This window comes from Gopherus evgoodei, chromosome 10 (assembly GCF_007399415.2).
Source record: "Gopherus evgoodei ecotype Sinaloan lineage chromosome 10, rGopEvg1_v1.p, whole genome shotgun sequence".
Classification (NCBI taxonomy): Eukaryota; Metazoa; Chordata; order Testudines; family Testudinidae; genus Gopherus; species Gopherus evgoodei.
Genome location: NC_044331.1, coordinates 78,141,290 through 78,159,596, shown reverse-complemented (window position 1 = coordinate 78,159,596; position 18,307 = coordinate 78,141,290). Strand labels below are relative to the sequence as shown.

The 18,307-nt window shown below is 39.1% G+C and overlaps 1 protein-coding gene across 2 annotated transcripts in view; it reads right to left on the bottom strand.

The window, feature by feature from the left end:
• The window catches only part of USP22 (ubiquitin specific peptidase 22), a 170,112-nt gene that overhangs the window by 77,308 nt on the left and 74,497 nt on the right, over positions 1-18,307 (bottom strand). For both annotated transcript variants that reach the window (XM_030577272.1, XM_030577271.1), the window contains exon 2: positions 16,110-16,242. In XM_030577272.1, coding sequence (XP_030433132.1) covers positions 16,110-16,242 — 133 coding nt within the window. The remainder of the gene's footprint in view (positions 1-16,109; positions 16,243-18,307) is intronic.

Genomic DNA, 18,307 nt, shown 5'->3' with positions numbered 1-18,307 from the left:
CTGGAACCTAGCTGGGTGCATCAGTGCCTCAGGTTCCTTGCTAGGGTGCACTCTACTCTTCCTGGACTGCTTCTCCTGTTTATCTGCTACTACTCCAGTAGCTTCAGGGAATGCTCTGGTGCTTCCAAGCTACTTGCAGGCAGGCACCAAGCTCTCCTTTCCTAAACACAGTCCATTCCTCCAGTACCACCACCACCTCCTCCTACTGCTGCTATTGCTACTGCAACCAGCCCTCCACCAGAGCAGAAAATAATACTTGTAGCAGCTCCGAATACTGCGGCTTCCTCACAAAAACGACCCATGCTTACTTGTAAGTGGCTCTGGTGAGGCTCCCTCTACTGGCACATGCTAGTAAGAGCATGAAAGCAATTGACCTATGCAGTCTCAGACAGCTGCAGTGTTGAAGTTTTGCACCAGTGGCCAGCTGGTACTGACAAGGGTGGAGAGATGTTAGCAGGGTCAGAAAGGTGTTGGGATAATGTATGGGTACATACCAACTGTTTCTGGGCCCTGATCATTATAACAGCAGGATCTGAAGCATCAAAAATACTTTAAAACTAATTTTCACTCCATGCATCTGAAGTGGTTTTTGCCCAAATAAATTTGTTAGTTTTTAAGATGCCAACGGACTCCTCATTGTTTTTGTGGATACAGACTAACACGGTTACCCCTTGATACTTTAAAACTTGTTTCTTCTTAGATATCAGACAATTTGTTCTTTGGCTGCCGCTTAATTTTCAAATAAAACCAATACATATTTTGTTTTCAAAAATACAGCAAACTATCAATTAGTGCTTTTTGTGTTTATATTGTATACAGTTTTTGTTAATCTTCTACTCCACCATATGTGCAGAAGTCATTTGCACGGGCCACAGACCTTCCAACAGAAGGGGCAGAAAGTATGTGGAGCTGACTGCATGGACAAAGAAAAGAGTAATATTGTAAATCCTATAGAGGAATATGTCCTCCTCCCCATATGGTTATTTTATCACAATGTTATTTTATCGTGAATGTAATACACAGACTATTCTCCCATGTGTCCCGTAAATTGTTATTTTTGTAGAATACAACTAAAAAAACAGTAAGTATGCAAAACAAAGCCTTTGATAGTGCTATTAGATGAGTTGCAAAAGGGATAGCTACACACTTAAATTCAGTTTTACTCGGAATAGCACAGGCAAGGTACAGAATTTTAATATATAGAAAAGGAGGAACTTTCCAACATATAGCATTTTTTATATCTTCCATACTAACATTTTTCCCCTTAGAACAAAAGGCCCAACTTGATAATACTACATTTGACAAGATCCTCAACTTGATCTCCTAGCACACCTTTATGTACACAATTCATAATAGTTTAGAGAAGTGGTTCCCAAACTTTTCCTGTTGCACCCCCCAGCCCTTTAAAAGTAATGGAATCGGTCGTTCCCCTGGTCCTGTCCCCTGCATTAAATGTACAGCCAAGGCTTCCTCAGCAGAGGAGTCTGGGCTGACAGTGGAGCTGGGGGCAGAACTGAGGATGGGGGAAGGTGCTCGGGTTAGAAGTGGAGCTGGCCTGGGGGCGGAGAGGGAGCGAGGGTAGAGCTGGGCTGGTGGCAAAGCCGGGTGTGGTGGGGCTCTCTCCCCACCCCCTGGGGAGGCTGGCCCAGGCCCCACCACACCTCCCGTCCCAGAACATTCCTGTGTCCCCCGCCTCCCCCCAAGTTCTGGAGATGTCTGAAGGAAAGCAGCTGAGAGGTCAATAGGGTTGCCATTTTTGGTTGGATGTATTCCTGGAGATTTCATCACATGACATAACCTTTAATTAAATATTAATATTTAATTCTTGGAGACTCCAGGACAATCCTGGAGGCTTGGCAACCATAAGTATTACATTTAGGGAGGCCAATCCTGCCTCCCCCATTTTCCTCTTTGGGCCAACAAAAGTGTTGCATTCTGGCGTGAGTTTTTTGTTTTGCCAAATGAATCTGCCAATGTCCCCGTGACAATGTTTAAGCGGAGAAACAGGGAGACTGTGGGAGTTAGGTTGCAATATGTAAAAAAGCAAAGGTGACCACTTCAGAGTCAGTGGATCTCATTCTGCTAAGTCTTTCCATGCATTCAGTTCACACGATACTTGACTGCAACTCAACAAAACTGGTTCTGTACAACTCGACGTGGACCACTTCACAGAAAGGTGTGTTATCTTTTCACCAGGGGGCTGTGCTAACTAATCTTTATCATTCCAGTTTCAGTGTATGTTCCTGCAAATCAACCGTGACCACTTAATTTTTGTTGCTAAGTACTATTTATATTCATGTACTGCATAATATACACAGCAAGATAACATTCAGGTTTATGTCAGGGAATGCCTCTTGGAAAGTTATTTGTTTTTAAGCAGATAGTAAAATAATGAAACACAGATGAGAAAAAATGAATATTAAAAGTGTGATTTGCAAACTAATTATGAATATTTGCATAATGGGGTGAAAACATGTTACTCTGGCCTTTAATGAAGAGAGCTCAGTGAGGGATCAGGCCCAACAGAGATGGAACTGAAAATTTACTGACACTTTTATGATGTATAGATGTAACCACACCTCTGTCCCCAATTATATGCTTTTCTCCTCCCATTATGCTTTACCATAGCCTCAAAAATGTGTTTGATACATACTCAGTTTGGGTGATATACATCTGAGAGGGTTTTTTGCTGAGCAACTCCATAATAATGAAAAAAACTTACCTTGCAAGCAAAAAAACAAAAACACAACCCCCCCCCCCGCCCCCCAAACAGACAAGGAAACCCACCAACCTAAACAGGCTTCAAGAGTGGTTTTCAACCCCAAATCACAATGTGTTACAAATCTATAACACATTTCACTTTTAAACCAGGAAAATTTTCATCATTTTTCCCTAAACTTTTTGGGTCACTGTAGGCATTGCCAAAAATATCGTATCATATATTTTATTGTACCACAGACCTCAATCGTTCTATGATTAACTATATTCATTTTTCTTGGAAGCTTCAAATGCATTTGTATAGCCTGTGCCTTTCAGACTCAAGAGGAACAAATATAGTTAAAGGTAGCATTGAAACAAACCTACTCCTCCAACATCCCTGTTCAAAACACCATTATCTGCATTCTATTTCCCTCTGGTGTTTAAAGTACTACATTAAAGGATGGGCATCATTAATATAGCATAAAAATATGGAGACATGCTTCTCTGATATAACCTGCATGGAAAACAAAGCTAACATTGTGAGCTTGTTGTCCTTCTTAAATGTTTGAAAAGTACCTAGCACAAAGAGGACACTAATATAAAAAGAACTTTCCCCTCAGAAAAATAATTTGAGCCCATATCAATTCCTTAAAAAACTTATTTCCCTTGGCAACTCATTGCATATATGGGTCCATCCCGCTAGAAGGAGCTATCAAAATTTTAATGTGGGCATGAGCCATGGATCTCTCCTTTGTAAAATCTCCCCTTTATAAATTAAGTCAAGCAGCTATCAACTTTATGTAGGGTCTTGGCTATTTCTAACCATGAAATATGAAAATGTAGCTCTCTCCACATCCATTGTAAGAACAAAAGCCATAATGTTCATATTTCTGTGGTCCGAGTTCTCATATAACTTTGATAAACTCATGAGAGAACCAAAATAACACCACTAACAAAATGAATGCCTTCTCATTCTATTAAGAGCCTCTAGTATTGTTAGACAGGAAAGACAAAAAGATTAGTTATGGTTAATGGTGAGTCTTTTGCAGAGGTCATGGATTCTATGACTTTTCATGACCTCTGTGACTTCTGCAGCTGGAGTGGCTGGTGTGGCTGACCCCAGGGCTGCCTGAGCCACAGGGGCGGTCCTGAGGCCAACCGCACCGGCTGCTGCTCTGGCGACCCGAGGCAACTGGTCCCGGGTGCTACACTGGAGCAGCAGTCAGCAGCGGAACCCTAGGTCACCCCCGCCTGGAGGAACGGCAGCAGTAGTGGGGCCCCGGGCTGCCCCCCGGCCCAGAGCAGTGGCGGCAGGGCCCCAGGGCATCCCCACCCAGGAGCGGCAGTGGTGGCAGGGCCCTGGGCTGCCCCCCACCCTCAGGAGCAGCAGCAAACCACCAGAGCACCCTCCCCCTCCAGCATCTAAGATTTAGTATGGGGTATTTAGTAAAAGTCACGGAGAGGTCGCTGTCTTTGACTTTTTGGCTGTGACCTGTCTGTGACTTTTACTAAAAAGACCTGTGACTAAATCGTAGCCTTAATTATGGTAACCTATTCACAAAATATGCTTAGTCTAATAACATGCCCCGAAACTCACCTAAGGTGTTATTTTTAACAGCCTCCTGAATAACAATGCTCTGACATCCATTGGGAAGGACATTCCAAACTTCACCCCACGTTTTGAGGATCTGGTGTATTAGGACAATGATAGGCACATACTGGCCTTCTTCCTGTTTCCCTACTCGCTGCTGAGAGGCTTGGAAACACTTTGCATCATTGCTAAGAATTCTCAGGTTGACTGAGTGAACCTCAGACCTTTAGCACAGTAAGTCATAAAAGGAATCAAACTTGTAGACAGATCCACCTGGTGTATCAATTGAACCACGAATCTTCTTCATGATAATCAAAAGGTAAGTAAAACTTTTTATGGCCTTCTTTTCCACGTTCCCCACCCCAGCCTACATGTTAAAATATGGCGGGTGTTCTGTTGGCATAGAGAGGTGAGAAGCAAGGTTTCTCACACCACCCACAGGGATGGGGGGGTTGCAAATTTCCATCATCATTTGCAAGTTAACAACCTACTTGGAAGCTCAATACTGCCCCCAGGCTATTACCAGAGTGATTAAATTGACAATACTAAAATTACAATATCATCCATCCTTCAAATTCTATTAACAGCATTTAAAAAATATATATCTAATTAAGATTGCTTTGATTTACAATGAAGTTGCAAGGTAAAAAGCAACAGGAGTTACAACAAACACACCTTCAGCATCTTCCAAAAACAAAAAAAACCCACACATTTTTAAAAAACGTTTTGTTTTTGAAATGCTCAAACTCCCACATGAACACACACACACACCTCATTGCTATAGCAACTGTTCACTTATGAGTATGTCAGTGCTACACAGCTGTTATTCATAGATCATAGAATATCAGGGTTGGAAGGGACCTCAGGAAGTCATCTAGTCCAACCTTCTGCTCAGAGCAGGACCAATCCCCAGACAGATTTTTACCCCAGTTCCCTAAATGGTCTCCTCAAGGATTGAACTCACAACCCTGGGTTTAGCAGGCCAATTCCTCCCCTCCTCATGTCAAACAAGCATTGTCCCTCAAGTTCTCTTTTTTTTTTTTTTTTTTTAAATAGGCTATAGTGATGCTTTCAGAAATATGACAAACCTGTTTCTCTCTCTACAGAAAAACTCGCCTTCCTCTAGTCAGTCTGACTATATTAAGAATTGTGGAATTAAATGGTTGGAACAAAATCCAATAAAGCAGACTGAGGCGCTCCCTAGGTCTACAGCTACACGATAATCTAAATGGAGTATGAAACTTTACAACTGCTACACAGCTGACCCTGTCCACACAAGCAGGACAACTGTTTTGCCACATAATTTGAGATAGGAGTTTGGGGAACAATGTTTTTCAGCCTTTGCCAAAAAACTATCACTGGGCCTACAGCTTATGAAAAAAACCTAAGTCTTCAAACTGCTGTACCTGGGATTGAACCATGGGTGGAGGGTATAATAGGCCAGGGAAGGCCGAGGGACACCTGGGTCACACTGGCCCAGCCCCCTCACCACTTGCTGCTGCCACTGCCTGCCTAGTGCCCACCTTAGAATTTTAAAAACAAAATACCTCGTCCAAACCATGGGCTTGGTTTCAAAAGCCTTTACATTTTTTGTAGCTTATTTCTTTAGTCCAGTCTGTTTGAAGACTTCTGGAACAGTAACAGTTCTTACAGTTCTATATTGAAATAATCCTTTGAAGCAGCTTAGCTTTTACAACATTAAATTCATTGTCCAAAATATGGTGTCATTAACCAGTGACGCATAGCCACAGATTTGAACTATTATTTCTTTCACAGGGCGGTGGAAGCCCTCTAGCTGGTTACTAACCCAGCCTGCGGTAGGCGAGAAACCTGTAAGGACTGTATATAATTGGACATTGGTGATGGGAAAATGCTTAAAGAATAAAGGATACCTGTGTTGCACAGAGCTGAAGTCTCCCTGGATTTATGGAGGGCAACCAGGCCCAGAAGAGGAGAGGCCAGCCATGCACCCTGAGACAGGCTGCCTCTGCCTCGGTCCTGACATCAGACTTAGCTCTTCAGCTATTCTCCAAGTCCTGAGCCTTTGTGTAGACTGCCACTTGCACCAAAAATTACATTGTGGTACTCTGATATAGAGAAATAGCCACAAAACAGTAAGTTGAAACCAGATTTATTTTCACATATGATTATAGCCATGATCAGAAGGTAAAGAATTAACACACTACACCTCCACCCCGATATAACACGAATTCGGATATAACACGGTGAAACAGTGCTCTGGGGGGGTGGGGGCTGGGCTGCACATTCTGGTGGATCAAAGCAAATTTGATATAACGCGGTTTCACCTATAACACAGTACGATTTTTTGGCTCCCGAGGACAGTGTTATATCGAGGTAGAGGTGTATACTACTCATTACCCTCCCTGCTCTTCTTCTGATCTTTTATAAGCTTTTCCACACACTTAAAAAATATAATTTTTCCTTCAAATTTATGGTTCTAGAATTCAAAACCTCTATCCCCACAGAGGGTTAATCAGAATGCCAAAGCAACAGAAAATTCCAATTACCGCTTGAGAGAGGTACTAGCCCTTAGTTTGATATTTGATATTTTCAGTATTGATCAAAACTAATTTCTCTCTTCCTTCCCTTTTGTTAGAGACATTACTGGAAACCCTCTTTTGTCAGTTCTCAGACCCAGGTGAAAGGTTTTTTTTACATTTGCAATTACAGATGAAATCCACACTAAACACTGAAAATGGCATTTTTAAAAAAAGTAGTCTTCAGAATTTAAAAGCCAACAAGCCTGTCGTGCCCTCTGAATTTTTAACGTGTTCAAATGTCTTTACACGTAAGATGTTTGCATATGATTGTGCCATTGTATACAACAGCAACAGAATCCTTAATGGGAATAATATACTGCTGATTAACCACACAATTCTGTAAATTCTGGTGTGTGTTAAACTCAGCTCTCCCCCTTTTGCAGTCTACGTCCTTTGGGCAGAGTGTGCCCTAAAAGCAACTTCTACCCCAGCTCATTTCTAGATTGTGTGTCTTACAAAACTAACAGAAGATATACTTAGTTATTCTGGATACCGACACCTTTAGCATTCTGCACCACAGACCTGAAAGGTTTCTATTTCCCAAAAAATCAGATAGATCAGCAGCAATTTGTTAGACACACAGTGCCTTTTAAAAAGAGTTTAATATCATCGCTCTTCTCGAACATTAAGACATTTTCAATATATAAAATATTTACATGTACCTATAAAAAAATCTTAAAAAATTCAGGCAAGTAAATTATCGATATCCTTCATTTAGCATTTTAGCATTGCAGTTCTGAGTTTATCGTACACAAAAGACATATACAAACCTTTACATATAGATTATTACAACAATCTGTACTGCAGCCCTGAGGGTAGTTATCTAATCCTGGGCTCATCACAGACCTTGAAATTCTCTCAGATTAAACCTTGTACACCCTGACAGACTGATATGCTTCTCTTGGTCAACAAGAGAGTCCTCAAGCACAATTCTATCCCCTCTACCTCTTCTTTTACTCTCTAAATCTGGCATCACCCCTGACTCTGAACCTCTTTTTCTCTCTCTCATGGCAGTAAATATGTCTATTATTGTAGCATCCTGGCCTAAAATGCTACCTCAAATGCCTTAAACACACCCTTACTGTAGTTCTGTCTTTCTCCCCTCATTCTATAGCAACTCTCTTCTCTAGCGTTTTCCTATATCCCAGCTTTCAAGTTTCAGTGAACACTGAACTTCCTGCATATCTTCACACAGAATTACAACCACTTCAATCAACAAAAGACTAGTAGCATCAAATTAATCAGATACACATTTCCATATTGCCCTCATTTTACAATTTTGTTTATAAATTTGATTGCTGTTACAAAAAGTAATTTACAATCAATGGTGTTGGAACAATTTTAGTGTGGGGGTGTTGAAAGCCATTGAACAAAACTGTAAACCCTGTATATGATGGAAACTACTTCAAGCCAGAGGGTACTACTGCACCCCCCAGTATCCCTCGTTCCAGCACCCCTTTTTAAAATATACATGGGACTTCTAGGGCCTAAATTAATCTTCTCTACAACAGCTGCGTAAATGAAGAAATGAGATAGATATGAACAATCTAGTATTTTAAACCAACTTTCTTCAGTAAGAAATAGTAAATCAATATGCTGATTTCGGAAGTAATCAGTACACAGAACTATTTGTCTTCAAAAGTTGCCTTGTCTTCTAGGAAGCAAAATGCAATTTGTTCCATAGGCAGGTAATAGCTTCCACATAATATAAGTAGAGATAGTTGCTGTGCGTTCAGTGGTTTAGAGAATAGTTTTTACAAGGTCAAGAAAAACTGCTACATGCTTCCATGTTTTATTAATCTGCCTATCCCATTTTACCAAGAGGCATATCATCATCTCAAGAAATATCTACATGAAAAATAACTTACATTACAAAACCAAATTTGAGCCAACTTTGGTTCTGAAAATAGTGAATGTATACACAATTGGACATAATGTTCTTTTTAAATAAAAGCATAAATATTTGATATTAAAATCATAAGTCATAAAATATGCTGATACATATAATTTATGTACAATTTTCCAAGGGCATTACTTGTTAGTGTGTGAAGGTTTTCATATACTTTTGAAGAGTCCTGCGCAACTGGAAATGTTCTAGCTTTTTTCACACTTTTGGTATGGTGCATAAGCTATTTTTATATTTTTAATACTTTACACCATGCTGAAATATAAAAACATTCTCCTGGTTTTTAACAACATGGATCAATTTTTGATTATATAACGATGTTATTTCATTAAAAGTATTCTACCTGCAAATAATAAGGGATATGACACCTTGATATTATTGCTTTCTTCATTTTCAAAATAAATAAAGCTATTTTCTGTAAGGAAACCTTAACAATGAAATAGTTTTTTGTGCCGTTTTTAATATACTGAACTATTCTTTCTTATAGGAAAATTAGGGTTATGGACTAGTGGTAGACAGCCACAGTAAAGGGTATTTATTTTGCTTTATTTTCCCCCTTTAAAATACTTTTCCAGATTTGTAGAGGTTTCCTAATCCTTTCAAGATATTGGTTTTTACAACACAGCAAGTCTCCTAAATAGGTTTGATATGCAAAACACTTCTCAATTTGAATGAAATTACAACTGTAATATCTTATTTCCAGTTTAGTTAAATATTCTAAGTGCCCTTATTAAACATAACATTTAATGTGGGAAAAACAAAGCCCCCTTGATCTCCAAGAATAAAATTTGCTATATAAAATCCTTAAATTCTATTTAATAAAAATATGTATTCAAATCTACTAGGAAATGTTTATTAAAGACTCTGGGTAAACATGTCTATTTTTCATAAATTTCTTCTCACAAGAGACACACGATGGGCCCCATCTAATGAAATCTGCTTTTATCTGTTAAATCAGCATTTCACTACTTATCTTTTGCCTTTTTTTTTTTTTTAAGTAAATTGGAATGTTCATACCCAGATAAATATAGGTATTTACCCAAGTATGCGAAATCTTACTTAAGTAATAAATGGTTCTAACATTACGTCAAAACAGCAAAGATAAATGTGAACATTCTTGTCTTGTTCGTCTTATCAAAGTAAACGGGGGAAGACATGACATCATTTCTCAACCAAGATGTCCATGGTACTGCATAGAGCAGGGGCAGGCAACCTATGGCACAGGGGCTGAAGATGGCACATGAACTGATTTTCAGTGGCACTCCCACTGCCTGGGTCTTGGCCACCGGTCCGGGAGGCTCTGCATTTTAAATTGAATTTAATTTTAAATGAAGCTTCTTAAATATTTTGAAACCTTATTTACTTTACATACAACAATAGTTTAGTTATCTATTATAGACTTATAGAAAGAGACCTTTGAAAAACATTAAAATGTATTACTGGCATGCGAGACCTTAAATTAGAGAGTGAATAAATGAAGACTCAGCACACAACTTCTGAAAGGTTGCTGACCCCTGGCATAAAGTATGTGCTGCCATTGTTCAAATTCTGTATCAAATTCAAATGTGTCTTTCTAGCTTTTATAAGACACATTTGTTCCATGATAATATCAGAATAAATTACCTATTCTATTAGTAAAGACTGTAGCTATAATTTGTGTCCATGTGAATTAGCAAAATGGGTCAATTGGAGCTGCAGCCAGCAAGAGATTTAAAGAGTAACAAGAAGGGTTATACTGGTATGTTAGCAAAAAGGTGGTGGTCAGGGAAACCGTGGGACCCTTACTGAATGGGGGGAGGGGAAAACTAGTGACAGATGATGCGGAAAAAGCTGAAGTACTCAAAGCTTTTTTGCCCTGGTCTTCACAGACAAGGTCAGCTCCCAGACTGCTGCACAGGGCACCACAGAATGGGGAGGAGGTGAGCAGCCCTCAGTGGTGAAAGAGCAGGTTAAGGACTATAAAAGCTGGACAGGCACAAGTCCATGGGTCCGGATCTAATGCATCCAAGGGTACTGAGGGAGTTGGCTGATGTAATTGCAGAGCCATTGGCCATTATCGTTGAAAAGTCGTGGTGATTGGGAGAGGTCCTGGACGATTGGAAAAAGGCAAATATAGTGCCCATCGTTAAAAAAAGGGAAGAGGGAGAATCCGGGGAACTAAAGACCAGTCAGCCTCACCTCAGTCCCTGGGGAGAGGGGTGAAAAAAAAAAAAATAAAAAATAAAATCAAGGAATCCATTTTGAAGCACTTGGAGAGGAAGGTGATCAGGAACAGTCAACATGGATTCATCAAGGGCAAGTCATGCCTGACCAACTTGATTGCCTTCAGTGATGAGATAACTGGCTCTGTGGATATGGGGAAAACAGTGGACGTGATATATCTTGACTTTAGCAAAGTTTTTGATACATGGATAGAATGGACCATATGGTGGCTAGATTGTCAGGCTCAATGGGTACTGATCAACAGCACGATGTCTAGTTGGCAGCTGGTATCAAGAGGAGTGCCCCACGGGTCGGTCCTGGGGCCGGTTTTGTTCAAGATCTTCATTAATGATCTGGATGATGGGATGGATTGTACCCTCAGCAAGTTTGTGCACTATACTAAGATATAGGGAGAAGTATATATGCTGGAGGGTAGGGATAAGGCCCAGAGTTACCTAGAGAAATTGGAGGATTGGGCCAAAAGAAATCTGATGAGGTTCAACAAGGACAAATACAGAGTCTTACACTTCGGATGGAAGAACCCCAGGCACTGCTTCAGGCTGGGGACTGACTGGCTAAGCGGCAGTTCTGCAGAAACGGACCTGGGGATTACAGCGGACGAGAAGCTGGATATGAGTCAGCAGCATGCCCTTGTTGCCAAGAAGGCTAACGGCACATTGGGCTGCATTAGTAGGAGCACTGCCAACAGACTGAGGGAAGTGATTATTCCCCTCTACTTGGCACTGGTGAGGCAACATCTGGAGTATTTTGTCCAGTTTTTGGCCCCCCACTACAGAGAGAATATGGACAAATTGGAGAGTGTTCAGCAAATGGCAACAAAAATGATTAGGGGGCTGGGGCACATGATTTATGAGGAGAGGCCGAGGGAACTGGCCTTATTTAGTCTGCAGAAGAGAAAAGTGAGGCGGGATTTGATAGCAGCCTTCAACTACCTGAAGTGGGGTTCCAAAGAGAATAGAGTTAGGCTGTTCTCAGTGGTGGCAGATGGCAGAACAAGCAGCAATGGTCTCAAGTTGCAGTGGGGTAGGTCTAGGCTGGATATTAGGAAACACTATTTCACTAGGAGAGTCGTGACGCAGTGGAATGGGTTAGCTAGGGAGGTGGCGGAATCTCCATCCTTAGAGGTTAAGGCCCAGCTTGACAAAGCCCTGGCTGGCATGATTTAGTTGGTGGTGTTCCTGCTTTGAGCAGGGGGTGGGACTAGATGACCTCCTGAGGTCCCTCCAACCCTAATCTTCTATGATTCAATACACAGTATGCAGTTTATTAATTATTAGTAGTATTACTATAGCACCCAGGCATCCCACTCACGGACCAGGAGCCTATTATGGACGTTGCTGTGCGACCAAAACAAAGTGTCCCTGCAAGAAGTTTGGCCCAGTTTCTGAATTACTATTCTTGGTTCTTTTAGGGTTTGGGGGAACTTAAAGTCTCTGTCAACCCACACTTAAACTCTCAAGTTCTAAAGGACTGTGGGCACCACCACATACACACGCACTCTCTCTCTCTCCTCCCACTCTCACTCTCTCCAAGCATATGCTTGGCATTTTATAGTAAGAAGGGAGATAAGGATGAAGAGGAAGAAAATTTATTTTTAAAATGAAATGTTTTGTTTTTTTGTAAGTCACAGTTTGGTTTTTAGAACTCGTAGATTGTTCTGTCACTGAGTGTTCAATACTTGATCGTTTGCTGGAGGGGAAGAGAAAAACATTCTGTTTATAAAATAGTTGAAAAGTCGTCAGGTAGAGGTGAATGAATGAATCTGATGTTTGCAGAATGAAGTATCTTCTTTACTCTTGTAAATGTAGCTCATTCCTATTGAACTTGGGGATGTGATTCTCATATATGATCCTAATTTATGCTTTCCTTTTAAAAATTTGAGATAACTCTTGCAGATTCCAGTATATTTTGTTTATCGCATTACATACAGACCCTTACAAGATCTTATTTTTGTGCCCAGAGGTGATGGTCCTAATCAAATAGCTCTTTCTAGCTTGATTCTATCAGTTTTGACTTTAAGAAAAGAAAGCCACATTGTTTTATTTTTGTAAAAGACTGACGTCAAAACTCTAGATGGTCAATTAATTATTGTCTGTCTGTGTCTTCTAGATCTGCATGTAGATTTTTTTTTTAATTAAATAACTCATGGAGTTGCTCCAGTCCACCCCAGGAGTCCCACGCTAATCCTTTAGGAAGAGTTTCCTAAATTCTTCTGTCCCTTTACATCATCTCACCATACCGATACTCAAGCCTTTATCCTGCATAGCTCCCACCCTCTGGAACAGCCATCAAGTGTCTGTCCCTCTGCCTTATTATCTGAATTAGAATCTTAGCAAAAAACTTCTTTCCTCCATTGCCTGTACATTTTAATTTCCTTCTCCTTTAATTATTAACCTTATATAGTAATTTGCCATAAAGCATTTTAAAGACATTTTAGTTATCTTGGGATACCATTTGTAAAATTATTTTTAAGAGTTGTTCATGGGATTGTGTTATAGGAAATATTCTCAGTTTCAATTATTTTACAAGCCTGTAATTCTACCACCAGTAAAATTAAGCTGTTAATTTAAAATCTTGAAATAGGTATGTCACGCGTACGAGCACAGAAAACCCTAAATAAAAAAATCTAGACATGGATCCAGTGTCAGATCCATGCATAACAAAGGTTTACAATGGATAATTCAACCACGTCGGCTTCACATTTTTAACCACCTCCAGTTACTCCTTTCAACAACATTTACATCAATCAGATCAATAGTTTTATTAAACATACAGGTAGGGTATTTGCATAATAAGCCATTATATGAGAAAATGACATCATTTGCAAAATCCTCACAGGGGTGAGTATTTGACAATGCTGTAGGCAGTAAGGCAGAAGGTGGAAAAAACCAATGTAACAAATACATGTTGCATACCTTGTTGTTGTACTTGTGTTGGTCCCAGGATATAAGAGAGACAAGGTGGGTGAGGTAATACCTTTTATTGGACCAACTTCTGTTGAAGAGAGAAGTTTTCACACTTACGCAGAGCTCCTGTTCAGGTCACCTTGAGAGCTCTGTGTAAGCTCTAAAGCTTGTGTCTCTCACGAACAGATGTTGGTTCAATAAAAAAAGTATTTAACAGTAAATACATAAACATTCAAAATATTTTTTTAAACCCATTATTTACAACGAAGAAGTTCTCTCCATCTGTGGGGCACAGTGCAATTCTAGCTTAACTTTATTTCCTTATAATGTCAGCTGACTCAAAACTACAGTCTCGTGACATAATTACATATATTATACATGTTTTTATGCAAGGGTGTTAGCACATTTTGCATGCCTCCACAGCTAATCTCTACTCCCTAAATCTTGAAGAAAAGTACTTAAATCCTAAAGGATAAGGACAGTTATGAAAAATAAATTTATAAGTAGAATTATCTTCTATTTTAAACAAAAAGCTGTGCTCTTCTGATAAATATAGAAATGCCACTAAGGATACAGGAGAATTCAATGTTCTCTTTTCCTCTTAAAAAAAGTTCAGTTTGCAAACAGAAAATGTCAGAATCAGTAAGACTTGCACCAGTTTTGCTGGTGCACAACATGAAAGTCCCAGATTTTATTTTATTTTTTTATATATAAAATAAATCCGCATTTTTCTTACCTTTGCCCAAAAGCAGCTGGTCATTCATTGTACTAGTCTGCTGAAATCTAGATACTGAGGTTCAACACTCAGCGTCAATTAGTCAGGTTGTGTTAATCAGGTAAATATAAGGCAAAGGACCTCTTTTTGAGTAGTCCTGCTTCAGGAGCATAGTATGTCAGTGTGATGCACACCTCCAACAGAATAACTAATTATGGTGCAGGGAAACCAGCAGAAACTTCACAATCCAATATAACTAGAATCTTAGTAGTGGAGATCACCAGGTCTTGAAAGAGGGCAGCAAATCATTTTTAGGGCAGTGCATGGACCCTCATGAACTACCTACATTACCTTCATCCCTATAATTTTCTTTCTTTCTGCCCATGTTCATAAAAGGGGAAAATATAGGGTTGAAAACCGATCTTAAATATGCCAAATTCACAGAAACTTCAGGTTAAAGCTTCTAAAAAACTGATTTTCCACTGCCTCACTTTTTCATAAAGTTTTGCTCAAATGGTTTAAGTGTTGTTTGGCATGTGGAATCCAATACTTTTAGTCAAAAATTATGCTTTTTCATCTGGGAAAGAGCCCACAGAAGATTATTTTTGAGAGCGGTTATAGTTAGGAAACTAACCCTGAAAAGTTTGATCTTGATGTTCCAATGTCACATTCACTCACTCGATTTACAAAATCAAACACATTCTTAACTACCATGATTATAAACACAACTTGTTATCCAAAAATAAGAGTGGATTTTTAGTTTTCTAGATTATTCAACAGCGAAGACTGCAGAATTTGAGCTTCATGGGCATTTTGCTGATGCTGTTGAAGTAGAATGAGAGAAAGCTCTTCTACTATCAGCTTTACACTTCTGACAGCAGCTGAACAATTTTCTTGTTGTTAATCTAACTACATGACTAAATCACGTAAGGACAGAAGGGCAGAAACCTGTTTTGTTTTTAATCTGAGAGACTATTTTTTCTGAACATAACCACACTAATTTTCACTGTGAAAGTTATGATAAATATCGATTTGAAATTTTGTTTTTCAAAATATTAGAAGAAGATCACACATTTATATTAGCTAGTAAAAAATTTAAGATAAAAACTGAAATACCAATTAAAAAACAAACATTGCTTTTTAAACTTAAAAACCAAGAACAGTTACTGCAGGGGTTTTTTCCCTTCAATTTTTTCTTCATCCTTTTAGTCAGAAACATCAATTGAAATAACAAGTTGCAAGCATGAAAAGTTAAATTATAATAAGGAATGCATTTATGTGGCAACAATGAGAGTTTAAGCTACACTAGTACACTGAGTTTAGAGTAGTGCAAAAGACCTAGTCAATGTAAACATTAGATGGACCTTCCCGTTTAAGAAGCTAGTTAGTGGTATAGCCACATAGACTGAAGCCCGGGGGATGGGGTGGGGGACAAAACCAAACCAAAAACAGACCACCAAACATTGGGTTACAAGGACTACTGAGGGATTCCAGAAGGATGGCTCACCCAAGTTGTGTCGTTTTGTCTTTGCGTGCTCATGAATATGTTTCTTTGTAAAACAGCCAAAGAAGACACAATAGAGGCAAGAGTGGAGTCTGTTCAGGTGGGCACCACACATGTGACAAATGCACGACTTTGCCTGAAATACAGAAATGGACAGTAATTATGAACAGGAAAAAACCTATTTACACAGGTCAGTATTCTATTAACTCTTTAATCCATTTATGTTGCATTTATAAAGAAGCTATCTAGAAGTAGAAATAAAACTCCAAACGACCAGTTACTTGAGTGTCTGAAGTATGCCAGACTAACAGCAGGGATAGCTGAAGTTCTGCCTCCACAGAAACTACAGGTAGTGACAGTACAAACTACTCCATTGCCCCAACATATTTCAAAACCTTAATCTGGAGCAGGTCACTTCTAGGAATAGCTAACATCCACACCTGTTCACAGTTGCTAGCTTCTCTATTGTGCATACCAACAATAGTGTCAACTGCAAGATGTTTTTGACATCTTGCATCTGGAGATGGTTCATCACCAACTGACTTCATATAGGTCAACCAGCTACATAAGTCTTTTGGTCACTAACTAATCTGGGCTGGATTTGAAAAAAGTTTTTGGAAGATTAAAAAGACTCCATTTCCCTGCACCATCCAGTCCAGAAAGATATTTAATGACAACTGATCTGGGTCATTTGAAGCGAAGAACACACAAACCTAACATAGTAGTTTGCTCTCCTGTTGCTATGGTACATTTTAACTAATAACTCTGGCAAAGAAGTGTTCAAATACTGGAAGGTAGATTTTTAAGTCTTGATCTGATCAGAACTCTTCTTTAAATTGATATTCCCTATTTATTTCTTCCATGAAGTGCCCAACTCAGATATGTCAATAAATCCATTGAGAGACTTCTATTACTCCTAGTTGGATGCAAACAAATACAAAGAATTTAGAGATAACAAGGCCAAGAAAGCACCACAAACTATTTAGCAGTAAATATTTTAAGTTTCATGTTCTACCCTTGGTTGCACACTGATAGCCAAAATGATTCAAGTTTAAATCATTCCTTCGTAGAAGAGTGATGTGGACAACAATTCTAGCAACAAATGAGTAACTGAACCTAGAAACCAAGAGAACGGTGTTCAAATTCAGATATTAACTATTCCGTAAAAGATCAAAAGCTACGAAGACTACTTCAAGATAACAGGAGCACCACTACAGTCAATGACTATGGAGACAGCACTTTTTTATGTTGGAATCCAATGATAGATTTTCCAGATGTTAACTGATCAAATACAAAACTCAAGGTTCACTTTTTAAATGCAATAATCCACTAATCTATACAGTATGTAGCATCCACAAGAAATCCCAAAGAGTCCACCTTTAACAGTATTTGCCCAGGCTGACATAATTGCTGTCAACACTCTTGGTGTAAAAATCAGTCAAGCAGTTTACCATTTAATGCACTGAGACTTCTTTTTAGCTCTTTCAAAAGTGGTTTTAAATCTTGAATCACAAATATTGTGAGTTCAAAGTTCCCAAAAGTCCTGTTTGATTAAAGTAGATCAGTTAAATTTAACAGCACACATGTACAATAAAACATTTTAAATTAAGACCAAAGCCTACCACCACCACCACCATTTATATGTAAACAAAGATGCTGCAAATCTGTCATACTGATGTTTAAACAGTGCTCTTTGGCTGCAAAAGCTAAATATGATCAACCTATCCATTAGAGATTGTTGCTATGACAACAGCTCAGACTCAGACTAGCAACTGGCTATTTTACTTCTTAGCAAATTGTAGATGAGAAGCCTTTTGGCATTAAATGTATTGTAAATGTAAGACATGAGTGTGCAGAAACTGCTGAGCATCTTACAGTTTTACTGCCTTTTAGCTCATCCTATTGTAAATACGCTTGTTACGTAATTTTAATTCAGTCAAAATTAAGCAGAACAATGAAACAGTGAATTAATCTAGTATAATTATGAAGTAATTCACAATCTTGATTTAAAAAATCACCACAAGACCTACTTTAGTATGTCAAGAGTTAGAAACATCGGAGACGAGACTTCAGTCTTCAACATGGCTAGGCTCTATTCGTATAAATTATCGATACAGAAGACAGTGGTGACTAAAAGCAAGACCTTACTGTTAACTATTCTGCCCAGTCTCCAAAACGGACCTAATCCACTAGACATACTA